Genomic DNA, 19,679 nt, shown 5'->3' with positions numbered 1-19,679 from the left:
AATGACTTCACTCATTCAAATGAAATTTTCTTGACCATATTTCAAGTGTTATGGTTTAGATATGAGGAATCCCTCAAAAGGTCATGTGTGAGACAAAACAAGAAAGCTTAGAGGTGAAATGATTGGGTTATGAGGACCTTAACTTAATCAGTGCAATAATCCACTTGAATGGATTAACTGGGTGGCAACTGTGGGCAGATAGGATGTGGCTGAGAAGGTAGGTCACTGGGGGTGTGCCTTAGGGATATATGTTTTGTCCCTGCTGAGTGGACCTCTCTCTCTTCTTCTTTATTGCCATGTCCTAAGAAGCCTTCTTCTGCCACACCCTTTTGCCTTGGTGTTCTGCCTCACCTTGGACTCAGAACAATGGAGTCAGCTATCTATGAGCTGAGACCTCTGAAACCATAAGCCAAAGTAAACCTTTTTCCTCTTCTAAATTGTTCTTGTTGGGCCTTTTGGTCACAGTGACAAAAAGCTGACTAAAATATCAAGGTATCCAAAAATACATAGAAACTTACAAAATATAAATATGAGAGGAAAAGAAATTTTGACATAACTATCATTTCTGATACAGTTAAATGGACACATTCCGTCTAGTAATGTATACTATGGGCCATCAAAAAAACATGCAAGTAAGTAACAATACCTTGAATATTTTAATTAAATAACATTGATTATGATAATGGTGGAAAATATTTTTAAAAAAGAAAAAACAAAATCAGATAGCTGACTTAAAAGATATCTAAATAAGGAGTCATAAATCTCAGATTAAGTTCTAGTGAAGGTATGTGTTAGCTGTTTGATCTTGGGTAAAAATCATCTAACATTTTTGTGAGGGCTTCTCTACCAGGCACTAAGAAGACAAAAGCAAAAGTCTTACTTGATTTTGAATTAGCAAAAATATCAGTAAATATTTGATTTACTCTAGAAACCAACATTGATAAATTAGGGTGTGCAAATTCACTTAAGAATTTCAGAATATTCACCGGGTGTAATGGCACACGCCTGTAATCCCAGTGGGTCGGAAGCTGAGGCAGGAGGATTTCGAGTTTAAAGCCAGCCTCAGCAACTTATCTGGCCCTAAGCAACTCAGTGAGACCATGTTTATAAATAAAATACAAAAAATGGCTAGGGATGTGACTCAGTGGTTAAGCACTCTTGGGTTCAATCCCCAGAACCAAAAGAAAAAAGAAAAAGAAAAAAAATTAGAATATTGAGTTGTTTTTATGATAAAATCATTATAGTCATGCATTCTTTTAAAAAGTACAGTTTTATTCAGGATTACAAACAGTATAATGGACATATTTAGTTTATAATTATTTTAAGTATATCATACAGATGCACACAATGTTTACTATTTTTGAAGGAAATGATATAGGTTCTTTTATTTTTGTCTCTATAGTAAAGTTTTAGCAAATTATGAAACAATGATATATTATTCTACAGTTGCATAATTTTTATACAATGATTCTCAGCCTCTTTTATCTTATACCCATTAGGTTCCAACGAATTAGAAATTTCAAAGTCCACTTTCAGCAAAGGTTACATGTCATCAATTTTCTATTATTATATTTGCCATTAATTATAAGCCATGTCTATGGAAAATTATAATAGAAATTGCTAAAGATTGAAATAAGCAAAAACCATTCATTTACTAGTTCAAAATGTTATTATATGATCATTAATTTTAGTAGCTTAGTAACAGTAAAACACAAAGATGTTCAGTGAACAATTTTGCCATCAGTAGGCAAAAGTTCTACAGTATTAGGTACCATATGTAAAAATTCTACATTGTAAGGTACACAAAGCAGAATAAAGGTAAGCATGTAGAGTTCAGATGAAATGGAAATGAACGTGGGGGTATTGGTGCCAAAGGATACCTTGGTTAAAATAACTGAAGAAAGGACAGAGTTAAATGAATATTCCATCCGAGCAGAGTCATTGAGAAGCTAAACAACAAAAAGACCTGCTGTGTTTATGGAAAGCAAGGATTAGAAGAAATTTTACCCAAGGTGATGAGCATATCAAAAGTCATAGATCTTGGAAGGTAGGATTCGAAGGACATAGTATGCATAAATGTGAATGGCAGCCAGTTATTGAAATTTTAATGTTAATTTTGTGTCTTTTTTGGGCCTTAGTAAATTAGAGGACTTCTGGTTTCATTATAGTATTTGGATCCCATGCTACTTGAATGCCCTAACCATTCTACTATAACTTAGTATTTTAAGAAAATGTTTCAGTTTGTTAGATATTACCAATAATTTCAATTACATGTGTGAACTGAAATTTGTTTTCTAATGTAGGAAGGCCTTGTTTAAAGTTAACTCTCTCTATAAAAATTATTTCATATTAAATCAGAATTTAAGAAATGAAACAGAGGTAAAATTGTTCATTTTATCAACACTGGATTTGTTTTTCTTAAGTTTCAAATTATCCTTTCCTTTATATTACTTGCCTAAACATGTAGGCATTTGAAGTGCCATAACTCTTCACAAAAAGAGCCAATCTGAGTGTTACCTAGGGCATTTATAAACACACTCAGTGTTTTATTCTAGTGGATAAATAGTAAGTCTATGCAGTATTTATTCTTTTTATTAACAGCTCTAGTGTTTGAATCTATTGTTTGGAATAAGAGAAAACCATGTATCTCTTTAAAATGGATCCCTATTTAAAGAGCAACTTGAGTTAGGGACTCTTCTCTAAAGAGATGTAAACTCTAAATGTGGAAATTCTTTCTGGACTGAATCTAGAAAAAAGTAAAGGTTAGCCTATATCTCTTCAAAAAGCAGATCTTTTTACCAAAACCTTGTTTTATAAACTCATAATGTTGTTGAATATATAGTGATACAAAGAAAAAGAAAACAGTTGAAGGATTAGAAAAAATATTTGTACACATAGTAAATAAAACATTCCACAGCATTCTAAGCCATTTCCCCTAGATATTGCCTGTCTCTTTCACTCTTGTCCTCCAGTGGTATCATTTGTGTTGCCCAAACCAGATCCTGCAGGTCTCTGTTACATTAAGGAGAGCTTAAACATGATATTATCACTAGTCTGATTCTTTCCTTCCACCAGAGCAAGCTGATTATCTTTGACTCCTATATACATTCCACGATTACTCTTACATTCGAATGAAACAAAATCAGAGGATTCCTTATGAAGGACAAAGAAGGCCTGGTCTGGCAATGGAGTTTTACACTTTTGCAGCTGAGGAAACAAGAGAAAAAGCAACCAATACGTGAGTCAAAGGTCCAGAATCAACTTTCCCTTCATATGTTAGAACCTGAAGGGGAATAATAATCTATAACTTGGTATTTCCAGCAAGCCTGCTTACTGAGAAAGGAGGTGGGGCAGATGAGTAGAGGGTAAAGGGTGGGTGGTATGATTTAATTTGATTCACTGATGGATAGCATACTTAGAGAGGCAATATGACTTAGAATGACTGAATCTGAATGCAATAGTTCTGGACTTGTACCCTTGGTTTGTAATATACGCTAAGACTTGGGTATGTTGCTTTTCTCTTAAACTTCAATATTTTAGTCTAGCCAGTTTTCTAGATCAGTTAATTCTCATCTAGATGTATGAATAATATAAATAATTTTTATTTTAAATCACTAAGTTTGGGGGATAGTTTGTTATTCAGTAGTAGCTGAAATATAAGTCTATGATGTAATATAATAGCTTCACCATAGATGTAACTGTAAGGATTAGATGAGACAGTACTTAGCAAGTGCTTGGTATTTAATAGCTCAGATGAGTTACTTCTTATTATTGAATAGTTATATATGCTAGACACTGTGTTATATACACTTAGGGATATTTTGTTATAGAAAATGCCAGTTACTGACCACTACTTATGTTAATACCTTATATAACTGTATTAGTTAGCTTTATAAATTTGTGTAATTCATCTTCTGTATTATACTTTCATGTTCCTGTCCTTGCTTCTACCTTTGGTTTATTTGTTCTTCAAGATATTTATAGTTCCTTGTCATGACCAATATAATATTGTCTTTTACTAAGTAAACAATATGCAGTGAATCCTATGAGAATGTAGATCATTTTGCTCTCCATAAATCTTGACATGGAAATGTGTGCTGCATCTCCAGCCACCAGACTTGGAGTATAAGAATATTTTACAAAAAACATTTCCTAGAAGAACATAATTCCTAAAGTCAAATAAAAAGAAACTGAGATAAACCTGTATAGCAGTGCTTCTCAAACCTTAATGAAATTGTGCATCTCCTAGAGATTTTTTTTTGTGTGTGTGTGTGTGCGTGCGTGCTGGGGATTGAACCAAGGGCCTTGTGCATGCAAAGCAAGCACTCTACTGACTGAACTATATCCCCAGCCATAAGAATTTGTTAAAATGCTAATCCTGATTCATTCCTTGGAGGGCTTGAACTCCTGCATTTCTAACAAGCACTCAGGTGATTCTGTGCTGCTGGGAGATTCCAGATTTTTAGCAACAAGGTCACATATACTTTTCTCCTTCCCCTACCGCAGAAGCAAGTCATTAGTAGTACCCGTTTTATTTACAACATCACAAACAAAACTCCTTCTTCAAAATATCCCAATACCCAAATATACACACATGGATAGAGTTAATCACCATAATTATATAATCATGTATCTATTACCTCCACAGACTGCGCCTTGTTGTTGGCATGAAGCAAGATGTCTCTGTCTTTTGTAGGACTCAGGTTTACCATCAACATCTTACCATCGACACCATCACCTTACAATTAAAATGATAATTAGTAAGGTAATGCAGTTTTCAACCAGCTAGATTTAACTACTCTACCATGTATATATACTTCAAAAATTCATGTTGTACATAACAAATACCCAGGTTCATTTGTCATTAATTATAAAATTAATAATAAGAAAGAAGATAAATTTTAAATTATAATGACTTGCAACTCATTTTTAATTTAAGTCTTTTTAACACCCAGAAAAGAGTTCAAGATATCAAATAAAATAACTACTTCATTCACTTAAAGATATTTGCACCCAAATGAAAGTAAAAGAGTCATTATTAAATAAGAAGAGGGTTCTTCTGAATTTCTCGAAGGAGAGAGGTTGGTATTTAAAAAATATGCTTTCCAACTGAAGAATTGTGACTCATGGGCACTTCTCTGGGCATCAGCTCCCCTGTCTGCCTATAAAGCTACAGGGCTTTACATGGTTGTCCTCTAATATCTACTTCCTTTTATATATAATAATAAAAGATTTCCTAGCCTGCTTCTCATGGCTTCATGCAGCAATGGACTAAGTTCTTAGGTGTAACTTCTAGTTGTACATTCATTTTCCTCTGTCTCACTGATTGGACATTGCCATCGTAGCTAGGAATATTGAACCATGTAGATGCTGATAGAGCCACAGTGTAGAAGCTGTGTGTCTGGACAAACTTTGAGCAGAACTGCCATTCCAGTCCTGGGTAAGAGATTTTTATTAAATGCAGCCAAACCTTTATCCTAAGTATTAATCTAGAAAATTAATGTGATGGAATAAATTCTCTAAGAATCTAAGATTTTATTGTGAGTGTGGGTTGGAGAGAGCTTTTTGAAACAATCTTTCTTTCCCATGGAGTATTTTGGATTTATCTTTACTACAAACTTAAGAATTTCAGCACTACAAATACCTAAGCCTCCAAATTACCTGATTCGCTTGAGGGGTATGGAGACTCATAGTAGCGCAGTAATACCTTGTCTGAAAGAGAATGCATAAGATCACTTTTGTGAGATACATTTTTATCAAAAGGTTTCAGTTCCATCATATTCATAACATCAGAGAATATCCTCGCCTTTTTATTATGCATCAACAAAAGCAAACATTTCTCGGTTCTGAGAAGGTCTTAAAATTTGAAGGTCTTAAAATTTGCTCTGACAAATTCAACACAGTTATTATTAAATATTTATGATGTTGATAGCAGTGGTATATTCCTTTTGTTAAAGATTATAATTTATTGATATTAATAAGGCTAGAAAGATCTAGTGGGTAATTTAGCAATAGCAAATACATGTACCTCCTCCTTCCATAGTTCACAACATGTATACTCTTAATATCTATATTCTTGCATTAAGTAATCCTAATTAAACTTCTGAATCCTTCTCAACGTAGCGATGTTCAGGTGTCCACTGACAATGTATTAGAATGAGCAAATATAAGTAAATCTATTTGCTGTATCTAAATTAATCCATTGTTGATGGTTTGGTAGATTTATTTTTTTAATCATCATTACATAATTTTAGATAAGGAAATATTCTACCTTTTTCTTGGTCTTTTGGCTGGTCTTCAACATTGGTCACATAATTTCCATCCTCCCAAATAAAACGAACATGTTGATTATTGTATGTACTCAGGGAAGCGAAAGATTCTGTGAAAAAAGAAACTCCTATAACAAGTGAAATTCTTGTTTCCATGGGAAATAAAACTTGTTCTTGGGAATAAAACTTGTTACCATGAATAATTCTTTTGACAAACTGTTTTTGAAGTGTGTCCTCAAAATTTTTTTTTCTTTGCAATTTGAGCTACATTTTGTCATTAGTTGTGAATAGATGAAAGCCTTTGGCACAAAGCTTTATGTAGCTCAAAGGCTGAGGTGTAACACCTGGATGGGATTAAAAGTGCTTAGTCTCCTGAATAAATGCCGCAGGAGCACCTAGAATGTTTATGGGAGGGTTTGGTGGGGAGAAAGAAGCTGAAAAAGTGATGGGAATTGCCTGAAGAAACCTTCATTTTTTGGTTTCCCATGGTCTAGGGAACTGTGGGAAAGAAGGGACTTTATTTTGATAGATATAGGTAAATGAATGCCCATCTACAAAATGTGGTTACTTAGAGAATTTTATAGTCCAGGGGAATTCAGATATAATCACAGTTCTCTCCTTTAAGCTAAATAACAGAGATACTTAGAGCAATTTTCCTAACATTTTTTTAATGTCACAGCACACATAGAAAATGATAATATACTTTTATATACCTTTATTTTATTTATCTTTATGTGGTGCTAAGGATTGAACCCAGGGCTTCGTATGTGCTAGGCGAGTGCTCTACCACTAAGCCATAACCCCAGCCCAAAAATGATAATATTTTTAAAGCGTGCAGGGATAAACTGGTTCAGATTTAGGGGGTACTGATATAGGGCCTGCAGAGGGAAAAAATCACTGTATCTTCTTTATGTAACAGAATTATACTAAAAAATATACAAAATATAAAAGAGATTGCTAAAAATTGAATTTATATGTGAACTTGTAAAGCAAAGTGATTTAAAGACCCTTAGTGAGAAACTTCAGTATTACTTTTGTGAACTTAATATGTTTTTATCAGGAATAATGCTTTAAGTGGCAACATGTAATTACTTATCAAGTTTCCTGAATGATGATTCATTCACTTCTTCCCCCAACCCACTTTGGTGCTGGGTATTGGACCAGGGCCTTGCACATGCTAGACAAGTACTCGACCACTAAGCTACATCCCTAGTCCCTCTTCACTTCCTGATAGTTACCAGCAATTTGAATTTATGTGCAAGTACGTGATAAAATTGAAAACCATTGTAACTTTAAAATATATTATGTTGAAATTATATTTCAAAAAATAATAGATCTTCCTTTCCTTTCATGGACAAAATGTTGAATTTGGGGGAATAATAGATATTTTTCTTTCAAAGGACAATGTATTTCCAGTGGGAATAACATATATAGGATTCCAAATAATGACAAGCATCTCAAAATCATGATGATGTGCTAACTATAGAATACACAAGCATTGTTAGATCAGTTACACCTGTTTGGATACCACTAAATGGGCATATCGGCATCAAACAGAGGTTCTTGATACATATGAAAACAACTTTGGAGCTGCCTACTTGTGTCTTACCTCCCTCCTCCCCCCAATACCACCCCTATGACCCATCACACCTCTGATACTTGATGTGTCAAGTGCTCTAGTATTTTCTTGGATCCTAGCTATTTCAAAGATGGAGTGCTCCATAGCAGGTTGATAGGCAGCAAATAACTGATGTATTTCTTTGTGCTTTCCACCTGTAGGTCAGAAGTTGAACAGGAATGGACCATCAGTCCTCACTCTGCATACATGCCATTTCCTTTTGATGATTCTAAGTCTGCTTGCTGACAGTGGTAAATGATCCCAGGACTTTGGACACCCCATGGTCTGATGGGATTAATACCTCCTGACGTATTTATACCCTAGCAGAGCACACTAGGAGGGAGAAAACTGATCACCTATGGTCTCAACACTCCAAAAGCAATCACTTAGCCCTCTAGTTTGCCCCTTTAAATAAAATTACTTAGAAATATTATAAACTTATTTATATATAATCTTGTATCCTTTATTTTTACTTAATATTATAACATAACTGTATATCCCTCATGCTGTTAAAAACTCTTTATATGCCCCTTTACTCTTTTGGGTGAGGAAGAAATTTATGTATTTAAATATGGTAAGTGAAGGCAAATAGATACCCATTGCTGTTGCCATGAAACATAGTTTCCCTTACCTGTTTTTTGTGAACAATGTTTGGTGATTTCTTTCCTGAAGTAACAGGCCTTCTTTTTTATGGTAAGGCCAGAGCGTAGCTTCATACAATACACATGGCAGATTTCTTTGGTCTTCTGTTGGGATTCTAAACAATGAAAAATTGTTATGTTTTACTCTGTTCATCTTTATCTTTTTGCAAACCCTAAGTGCAGCAGATGAAAGCAAGTATAGATCCACTGTATTTTACCAGAAACTCTTGGAGCCAATTGTGTTTTAAAATTCAGAGATTTTTTTTAGATTTTAGCATTGTAATATAGAACATATATCATCCATATGTAGTACCTTTAATGGGCTGGTGTAGCACTGTTTAGTCAAAAATTAATTAATCTTACAGTGAAATATTGGAAAATTTACAAAAAGTAAAATAAAGATATTCAGATTGGGACTTAATGGACAAATGAATTCAGATCATATGTTGCTGCCAAATGAATTATGAAAAATTTTAGGTTTTTAGAAAACATTTTGGTTTTCAGAATTCCATATGAGGAATTACAAGCCAACATTTAATAAACATAAATTTTTGCCTAAGAGGAAATACATATGGCTATGTGAAATCTGAGATCTAAAATAGATCTACTTACATAAAATACACTTAATAATTTTGCAGGGATAGCTATATTCTATGAAGGTTATTGACACTAAAATAACTAACATCTTCTAAGTGTCAACAGTGGGCCAAGTACTGTGCTAATTATTTTACATATTTCACTTAATTCTTCATAATAATCTTGCAAGTTAGACATTATTATCCCAATTTTATAGGTGATAATCTGAGGCTTTTAGGAGTCATGTAAAATTGTCCAAATTTACAAGGCTGATGAGAAGTTGTGACTGAGGTGTGTCTAATATAAAAACAACTTTCCTCACCCTACCTCCATTTAAGAAAATGCTACACTATTGTTTGAGGTACTAACAAAGTGCAAATTCAAATCTAAAAAAATTGAAGTAGAAAAGTTAATCGTTATTCAGTAAGTCTTACTTAATTTGGCCAAATAAAAATTTGTGCCAAATTTTAAAAAATCAGTTGGAAATTGGAAATCATAACAACCTCTCAGAGTTACACAGAGTGAAAACTAAAACATGAATCAGGCCAGTTGCCATGGCACATGCCTGTAATCCCAGCAGCTCAGGAGACTGAGGCAGGATGATTGTGAGTTCAAAGCCAGCTGCATCAACAGCAAGGTGCTAAGGAACTCAGTGAGACCCCTCTCTCTAAATAAAATACAAAAAAGGGCTATGAATGTGGCTCAGTGGTTGAGTGCTCCTGAGAGTTCAATCCCCAGTACCCCCCCAAAAAAAACCAAACACAAGTCAGATGATCTCAATTTTCAACATTATATAGTAAATGAACCATCAAAAAAATTATACTATATAGTTAAATTTCAATTATTCACAGTAATTCAGAAAAGAAAATAATTCTGACTTTGGGAGCCAATCAAAGATATTTTTCAATTTTCTAGAAGATTTGCCTTCCTAGTAGAATGCTTATAAAGACCTGTGAGTATTTTCACCTGTTTGAACAAGGAATTGGCCACTCCACCATGGAACTCCCTGACTTCTCTTGACAATTCAAAAATATCAGCTACAGTATCTCACATTTATAAAGTACTTTTATAGTTACAAAAATAATTTACAAAGTTAAGTAGTGCCAGAGCCAGCATTGTACTTGCTCTCCTGATAATTTAATACAATACTTTATTAACTATACTACATCATGCCTTCAGAGTTTAGAGGCTTAAGACCACACCAAAAAATCTGTTTATTCCTTATATGCTTCTATTTATGTAATAGTTGGCATCACATGGGAACATGGTAGTCATCTCTAATATTGAATGTAGACTCTAGGGAAAAAGAAATGGGTCTTGGGTAATTTGAAGTAAGGGTCATGACATGTACAAGTATTGTGGAGGTAAAAGAAGAAAAGGGGTTAGGAAGAGAGTTAAATGTATGAATGTGTGGAGCTAACATCTAGTGGGACATTCACTAGTTATAATTCATGGGGAATGTGACTACATTTGAAATATTGTAAATACTTTACCTTGGAAGAATTTGGGAGAAGTTATACTTTGGTGCTCTAGGCAGCTGAAAGTGTGAGGGTCGTGTGGGGGTTATGCAGGAGAGAGTGTTCTACTGGTGTCAGGGAACCAGCTCAAATCTACACAAGGGCTATTACCAATTCCTGTGTCTCCATCCTGCTTGCTCTCTGAGGGTAGAGTCTTAGTGTGACTTTTAAGAAAATTCTCATAGCTAATATCATCATTGTAACAGCATGAGTTCCCTAAGGCAATTCTAGTGAGTACATAGGAAGAGGCCTGGAAATCTTTCTGTAGTTTTGGCGCCATGGTTGACAGATTTGAAAAACTTCATCTTTCATTTCTTCCTCAAATACCTATTTCACTATGCTTTTTTCTCATTGCTTCCTAATCTTGATCTCTGTGGCATTTGACTCTGGAGACCACTTCCTTTCTTGAATCCCTCTGCCCTTATTGCTATGTGACTAAGTACACTGGTTCCCTGTGTTTCTTTCTGATCAGTTTACCTCTGTCTCCTTGTTAGTTCTTCCTCTGCCTAAAATGTCAGTGTACCATATGGTTTTCTCCTTTGCCTTCTCTCACTCTAAACTTTCTTTCCAGGCAATCTTGCTTGTTCCAGTGACTTCAAACATCTGCTTAGTGGCTGATGATTCCGCAAACTGTAACTTTATCTTTTGTCTTTTTCCTGAACTTTCTTCACAGGGCATTTGGAATTAGCTACCTTCAAGCATTTCTGTTTCTATCTATGTATGTCCTCAGGAATGAAATTATGGACATCTTTACCTGGATAACCTATAGCTCCCTCAAGCTAAAATATGCCAGTAATGATGATGAGGATGAGGTTGATTATAAAAATAAAACATCTTTATCTTTCTCTACCCTCAATATATTTCTCCGGAATCCCCTCTCTTGAAAAATAGTACAACTGTCTACCATTATCTGATCAATTCTTAAATCAGAAAGGTGAGAATCAGAAAGTTAGTATCTCTTTCTTTCTTTCCATCCTTCAATTTAGTCAATATGTAATTAAAGCTTATTAATTTCACCTTTCACATATATCTGGATTGTAGTTCTTCCTCTCCATTTTGTTGTCTTAGGTCAGGCCTTCATCATCAGTCATCTAGATGATACAGTAGACCTCTAATCAGTTTCCATTTCTCTCTTGACACTCATTCTATTTTCACACATCATTCCCCAGTTAAACATTTTCAGTGGTTTCCTCTAGTCCACAGTATAAACTGAAGTTCCTTCACTAACAGAAAACTCTTATATGAATAGATTTAAACTAAAAGGGTTGATCTCTACCTAGTCCTGACTAACTGTGTCATGCAGGAATATGGGCCCAGTATTTCTAGATCTTTAGATTTTTTGAGAGAACCTATACATATAGATTCTCATGAAAAGTTCCTAATTTTGAAAAGTTGTCTCAATTAAAAATAATACTGTTCAGGCCAATAAATGCTTCTGTAGGCTGTATATGTCCATGAATAAAGGAGGCGAGCTTGTTAGGAAGAGAAAGTACTGATGAATGTTGGGGAACAGAAGCAGGAGAGGAGAAGGACCTGACCTTGGGGAATATCTTCCTGGAAACTGGAAGGGGAGAAGTTTAGAGAGGGTCTTTCCTCCAGGTCATGAAATTCTCTACCATGTTGGCATCAGAGGTGAAATTTTCCAGGGGTGAACTAATGTGTGACTGGCTGTGTGGATGGATATTGAGTTTTATGGCTTGTGAATTGTGAATTGTGTCATATCCAGGTAAACCAAGGGAGTTTGAGAAAGAAATGAAGTAGTGTGTGTGTGTGTGTGTGTGTGTGTGTGTGTGTGTGTTCTTTGTGGCTTGAAGGCTCAGAGCAGAAGATTATTTAGAAAAATAACGTGACATTTCTTGCACTTTTGAGTTTTGAGAAATGGTTCAGATCTGTCGTAAATTGCATAGGTCTCTGTTGAATTTTTTACCAAGTGTTTAAATACCTATTATTGTAGTATGGTACTGAGTTGATATTATTGGAAAGGAAATTTTCTTAAGGGATGATAAAAATGTGTTGTATTGCAAAGTCATATTTTGGGATTATCTTTATCACTGTCCTCTGGTGCAGATAAGCAGTTCCTGAACTCATAAAAGAGGAGTTACATTTTAACTTTGGTATCAATACCAGAAACTCTAATAAACCCTACTCCCTCATTCCTATATCTGTAAAGAACCCTTATTTCCTGGGATACAAAAAATACTTTCTTTATTAAGAAGGAATTCGGGGACATGGAGTAACTGTTTTTGCACAAAGCATTTCAACTTAGTAAAGTGATTAATTTAATAATGATTTTTTGGCCAAAACTAGTGTCAAATTAGTGTTTTCCCTGGTTACCAAAAAATAGTGTGCATGGGCCAGACCCTCATGGAGGACAGAAGAGGACAGAAATGATATTCCTTAACACTGTTGTCTCTTCTAGCCTTAAAGGTGTTAATGGAAAGGGTGAGGAGCATAAAGGATAATGATATGCCAGTTGCCATTATCATTCCTTATCCTCCGTTTTTTCTCCAGCCCACCAGGGTTCTGTTAACTCTCTTATGTTACTGTTTCCATGTGAAAAAATGAGTGTATAAATTTACATGATTCCTTCTTAGGTAGATAATTTTAAAAATATATATGTTTTAGTTGTAGGTGAACACAATACCTTTATTTTATTTATATGTGATGCTGAGGATCGAACCCAGGGCTCAACACATGTTAGGCGAGCACTCCATCCCTGAGCCACAACCCCAGCCCTTAGGTAGATAATTTTAAGGGTTAAATAGGCATAGAGCCCTTCTATCTCAGAGATGTGGCTATTATTTGACTATATTTCCTTTTTATCTTATTCCAAACTCTCTTAGTTTTTTAAAAATATTTTTTAGTTATAGATGGATGCAATATCTTTGTTTTGTTTATTCATTTTTATGTGGTGCTGAGGATTGAACTCACTGCCTTAAATGTGTGAGGCAAGTGCTCTGCCACTGAGCCACAAATCCAGCCCCTAAACTCTCTTAGTTTTAACTACATAAACATGAGTTTCATTTGGTCGATTCTGCTTCATCTGAGGACTGGATTATTCAAATATCTTCACTTGTTATTCTCCTTCATCAGTATTTGCAAGTCAAGACCACATGGTACACCAATTGTCTTCAGTATTTGTTGAATGAAAATAGATTAGTTTAGAATTTTGTTTTTTAATTAGGAAAAGGTTTGGGGATTTGGTAGCAAAAGGTGTGGGGACAATAAAAGGATCAACATAGAAGGCTATAATTTATATTATTCATAAGTTTAAATTATCTGGGCTATTCCTATCTCATGATGTATTAAATAAGCAAAAGTTGGCTGTCATATCTATGAGCCATCCTTTTTAAAATTTTAATTCTTTTATTCTTAGAAACTTTTGGCAAGGTAACATGTAATCATTGGAATAATAAAGATTTGACACCAGATAAAAATAGTGTAATATAATCAAGAATGCTTAAGTCCTTACCTCTTATCTTGCAGGGTTTTACCAAGGTTCTATCTACTGTGCTGCTCAGCTTTGCTGAGGAGATTTTGGGGGTTGAATACTTCATTTTAGGCTTCATTCTTTCAGATTTCTGTTGAATTAAGATATAATATTAGTTCAACTTTCTTAACTTGAAAACAATCAAGAACCATGACTAACTCAATATAAAATTGATAACCACATTTTTAAAATTAAGTAAAATTTGAACAAGTATTCTAATTATACTTTTATACTGGAATATAGCCATAAAACAGAGAGAACTGCAAAGAAATTTAAACTTTAGTTATGTTTATTATTAGTGGTAATACCAGTATTGAAATTCTGAGATTGTTTAGTTATACTGTAGTACATAAAAAATAGAAGACATATTGATGCTATATGGTTTTCATTGTAGGGGAAAGGAGATACAAATATAAAATTAAAGAAGCCCAAGAAAAAACCCTATAAATATTAAAACTTAATCAATAAACCAACTCCCAGCAATAAATGTGTGCCCATATCTTAGTTTCTAAATATTTCTGCCAGAAGAAATCTCAAGATCTACTCCAGATCTGAGACTGGGAAAATAGTAGTAAACATGGAACATTCTTTGTGCCAGAAAGCATTATTGTTTCAAAAGCATACATGAGCTGCCTTGAAGTGTTTCCCACTGGCCAAATTTGGCATTATTTGAATATCAAAAAGAATAATGATGGTAATTGACTATAAGCATTTAACTCATTAGGTTCCACGTTTTCAGCTCTGTGAATATTTCAACAAAATCAACATAGGTGCATTAAAATAGGTTGGAAGTCACAATCTAGATCACACACACACACACACACACACACACACACACACACACATATATATATATATATATATATATATTCCTTATATATACTTCTGTATATATGAAATATATTTTTTCAAACACTTTAATCATTCACCTATTACTTTTACCAAAATAATAGAACTCTAAAAACATAATTGTTTCAAAAGTTACCAAAAGTTGTATATTCATTGCTTAATTTGTTTTCATAAGTGTCCCACATCTGGAATGATGGGACTTGATGGGTTAATAAGAAACCCGCAAATATATGGCATTTCTTGACAATGAATGAATAGAAAGGGATCTATTCATTACAGAAGGAATGATAAAACTAGAAAAATCACCATCTTGCAGCTTCCAACTTAATACTTAGTTCAGGAAAGGATTACCAATGGATGTTATACCTTGAACAAGCTGGATTGCATTGTCATATTGAAAGAATATGGAATTCTCCATCATAAATTGTGGAAAGCTTTTTATTCTTTCAATATGATACTACAAGCTGGCTTCATAATCAAGGTATGGCAGTATTGTGGTTTCTGGAAGAGTAGGACTTCTCCAGTTGACTTTGCCTGAAATTCTGCCAATGATTATTGATTTTTTTTGTAAAGCATTGAACTCCTATTTTGTTACATTTAAAAAAAACCCCACAAATTAGCTAAGAAGTGGGTATAATTTAAACCTTTTCTAAACTCCAGGTGTATCAGCTCTTCTAGCTGAGTAAGAGAGGAGTCTCTGGGTTAGAGGATTCTTTAGAGGATAAACATCATACACCTTTGTTTTTGTCTGTAGATAACTCTACACAGGTTGAAATTCCAAATTATCTTCTCTAGGTGGAGCTAGAATCTTATATGCAAGTTGCTTATTTATAGTCAGTCCCCTTGAGCAAAATCCTCAAAGGAAGAATCCCTGTTATGCCCCTCAATTTTGTCTTGGAGTGGATATTATCCTTATACTGCTTGAGGACATCAGATAAATCCTACTTCTTTCTCTGATTCTCCCACCTTTATTGATCGAGAATGCTGAGAAGCAGAGAACCTTATAGTTGTAGTCCCTCACCCTACAAATGAGTAGATTGAGATTCTGGAAGATGCCTTGCCTAGGCTCACAAAAACAGCTGTGAGCATAATCTAGTCTACTGACTACCATCTTAATGTGAGCACTTCTCCATTCTGTCTCCTTCCATCCCCATTCTATGGCCCCTCCCTCTTCAAAATGTAGTGGGGGTAGTCAGGGGAAAGAACTGGGAATTTCACTTAAAACACCCAGCTTTTCTTCTACACAAGCAGTTGTCCAACTTCTTTGAAATAATAAATTTCTGAATATGGGATGTGAAACTGAAGAAGCTGTATCTATACTCAAAATCCTGCAGACTGTTTGACCTTGGCTGAATAGAACATCCTGATTGTAGAAATATGGGAATTTTGTAGTTTGAAAGCCCAAATTATCTTGGGCTATCTTAGATTATTTAGATAAGTAGTCATTCACTTTAACCTCTGTATCTGACATAATATGCTCATCACTATTATGTAAACTTCTCAGACTATGTTGTTAAGCTTAGAAGACCTCTAGCCTCTACCAACCCCAAAGCTAAGAATGCTATAACATAATGATATCCATAGGAAAGATATCCCTGCTTTGCTATGGCCTGCCTACCTAACACCGACACTGATTCATTTGTTGAATGTATTAGTTTGTAAAACTCTTTGTTCTTTGGCTGTAAAGTTTATGTAACCCCTTTCACTTTGGAACATGTAATTTCAGGTAATCTGGGCCATGTTCACTCATATTTGGCTCAGAATAAATGTCTTTCTTATTTCCTTTTAAATAGGGTTGAATTTTACATTAACAGTAGCTAGTTTATGACATAATACATGGAATAGTACAGGTTAGGTAATCCTATTATAGTTAAATTTTAAATTACACAGAAAATAGTTGAAATAGTATCCTGCACACAGTAGGTATTGAGGTCACACTTTATTAACATGAAGACTGCATCGCTATGATAATTTTTGTTTGTTTTCTCTTTTATCCAAAGCTACACATGCCCTAGGGAAAAATTATCCTGGTCATTAAAAAAAGTATCCTGGTCATTAAAAAAATTTGCATTTTCAAATAAAACTTTGTGTTCCAATCTGTATCCTATCTCTTAGAGAACCAGAGCTCAAATTAGTATCATGAAGATGTTGGTAGTCCTTCATTGAAGAAAATCAATAGCTATCTTTATTGACCTAATTGTTTTCAGTAATTAGTTGATATCATAACATTTTTTCCCACCACTATTATTCCTCTGGACTAGCGAGAGAACACCTTTGGAAGAATTCTATTCTAAATCATCATTAGCTTGCATAGTTTAACAAGAAGCTGGAAAACACTGCATTTATGATGAACACAGAGAAAGTCAACACCTTTTTAGAGTTACATAAACCAAAGTATAATCCAGAAATATTTTCAAATGCTGTTCTGAAAAATAACCTACAAACCTTTTACTTTGCTAAGTATGATAACTATTTTTATACTATTTTCACTTTCTTCAGACTCAAATTTGCTCTTTCTTTATTCTCTTTTTAATGTTAGTATTTCAGAACATATTGCAATATAAACACCATAGGTTCTTTTTTGATGCTTTTTCCAGTAACAGACAACAAATATTCTTGCACACTGGTTATAATACTCACCTAAATCGTAAATGTGAAGGGCTACTCTCAGCTGATGTGGTTTCCTGTAGTCAGCACTTGGTAATAGTTAACGAAGTTACATTCCAATTCTACTTAAATATACACACAGACATGGATTATGCAATATTAGGTGACAGCACTTGATGAATGAGGCAAAGCAAAGAGAAGTGGTTGAATAAATTACAATGTGTGGGAATAAATCTTTTTCCTACAGCCAAATCCTATAGAGAGCTTTCAGATTATTGTAGCTATAGTATTTCCAAAGAGTTATGCTTAATTAATTATTAATTTTTATAACCTCCAAGACGTGAACTCTAGGTAGTGTCTCTTCTGGAATACAGAATATACAAGGGCACAGACAGTTTAATTGACTTTCTATTTTCTATAGAAAGTTGAAAACAAGTAATTTTTTTCTAACTACAAAAATGATGTATTTGTACTTGGAAAATGTATAAATAACAGGAAATCATATATGCTGTGAATCTTGACATTTGTTTTTCAATGTTAACATATATACAGATATCAGATAAAAATAGTGCCATACTGCAAATATTTTATAAGCTGTTTTTTTTCTGTTTTTCTACTAACACTATATCATGAGCATTTCCACATGTCACAAATGTTCTTTTAAAAGTAACATTCTAAATAACCTTCAATCATATAAATATTTTAACTAGTCCTTTCTTGATTAACATGTTGGCAAGTTCAGGCTTTTCTTTTCTTTCCTTCCTTCTGTCTATCCATCCATTCCTTTGTTTCTTTTTTCTCCTAACATCAGTGTTGCAACCACTAGTGTGTGTGTGTGTGTGTGTGTGTGTGTGTGTGTGTGAGAGAGAGAGAGAGAGAGAGAGAGAGAGAGAGAGAGAGAGAGAGAGAGATTGATTCTTGGAAAATATTTTTTTTAAAAATTTTTAATTTGTAGGTGGAAACAATACCTTTATTTTATTCATTTACTTTTATGTGGTGCTGAGGAATGAACCTAGTGCCTCAGACATGCCAGGAAAGTGTTCTATCACTGAGCTACAACCATAGCCCCTTGGAAAATATTTTTAAGTTCATTGGTAGAATAAATTCCTAATCAGAGAATTGCTAGATTAAAGGGTACATAGTTTGATAGATGTTACCTATTGACTTACAAAATTTGTATTGGTTTATATTTTGTTAACAGTTCAGGAGAGTGTTCTTTTCCCCATCCCTGAAGAAGCAATGGCTGCCATCACCTTTAACATGTTTACCTTTCTAACGAGTAGAAAATATCTTATAGTTTTGAATTTTATTTTTTATTTAGTGAAGTTGAACATTTATAAAAAACATATGTGTTGTCTATTTCTGAAAATTATTCATAGGACTCTTTTTAAATCAAGAAATTAAATTCTTGTCCATGGTATATGTTAGAATATTTTCCCCAGTGCCATTTATCTTCAGACTTTGTTAGTGACATGTTTTGTCCATAAATATGTTTTCAGATATTATATGAAAATATTTAATCAATTTAACCAAGTGAGAAACATCATTTAGAGTATGTTTTATGAATATAATTTTTTTTTACTGTGGGAAACACCATCCAAAGAAAGGAAATAAGGAGAAGAAAGGAAAGAAGACCAGACAGGTGGCCAGTTAAAATAGTCCAGGCAAAATGCAGTGAGGACAGTTAGGACAATGTTAGTTGGACTAATAAGAAGGCATTAAAGGTGAATGAGTGCTGCAAGCTCTTCATAGAGTTTTTGGTGTGAGAAAGGGCTTCGCATTTCCCAGTTCCAGCTCCACTGAGTCAGGTAGCTACTTAACAATTAAGCCAAGATTAGAACTAGATTCTCCTCGTGGCTCAGGGATATGTCCATCACAGTGTCTCCATAGCTTTTTTTGTATGAGGATGTGCCAGCTATGTACTGAGTAAAAGGGAAATCAGGGTAGTGAAGGGATGTGAAGATGGGGCCAGTGGTTAATGATAGGTGACTGACTCAGGTGAGGAATTCATGGGTAGAAACAGGAAGGAAGTGAGTTAGATATGGGGCACATAGAGTTTTGAGGTACTTTGAAAGAACTATTAGGAAATTTCAGCAGGGGGCTGGAATTGGG

At 34.2% G+C, this 19,679-nt stretch overlaps 1 protein-coding gene across 4 annotated transcripts in view; it reads right to left on the bottom strand.

Moving 5' to 3' along the window:
• Positions 1–1,251: 1,251 nt before the first annotated feature.
• The window catches only part of Il33 (interleukin 33), a 52,405-nt gene continuing 33,977 nt past the window's right edge, over positions 1,252–19,679 (bottom strand). For 2 of the 4 annotated variants that reach the window (XM_046445844.2, XM_046445843.1), the window contains exons 2-9: positions 17,601–17,689; positions 14,094–14,202; positions 8,519–8,644; positions 7,920–8,042; positions 6,272–6,379; positions 5,662–5,712; positions 4,641–4,738; positions 1,252–3,207 (exon numbers count right to left, since the gene is read on the bottom strand). In XM_046445844.2, the coding sequence (XP_046301800.1) occupies positions 3,016–3,207; positions 4,641–4,738; positions 5,662–5,712; positions 6,272–6,379; positions 7,920–8,042; positions 8,519–8,644; positions 14,094–14,190 (795 nt within the window). In that variant the 5' untranslated portion in view covers positions 14,191–14,202; positions 17,601–17,689 and the 3' untranslated portion in view covers positions 1,252–3,015. Of the gene's footprint in view, positions 3,208–4,640; positions 4,739–5,661; positions 5,713–6,271; positions 6,380–7,919; positions 8,043–8,518; positions 8,645–14,093; positions 14,203–17,600; positions 17,740–19,679 lie in introns of all 4 variants that reach the window. The other 2 variants (XM_058579699.1, XM_058579700.1) reach the window with 2 other exon arrangements.

Source organism: Marmota monax, unplaced genomic scaffold (assembly GCF_021218885.2).
Source record: "Marmota monax isolate L192 unplaced genomic scaffold, Marmota_monax_Labrador192_F-V1.1 WCK01_AAM20220418_F8-fsc00124, whole genome shotgun sequence".
In the NCBI taxonomy this organism is placed as follows: Eukaryota; Metazoa; Chordata; class Mammalia; order Rodentia; family Sciuridae; genus Marmota; species Marmota monax.
This window is presented reverse-complemented; position numbering and strand designations above follow the sequence as displayed.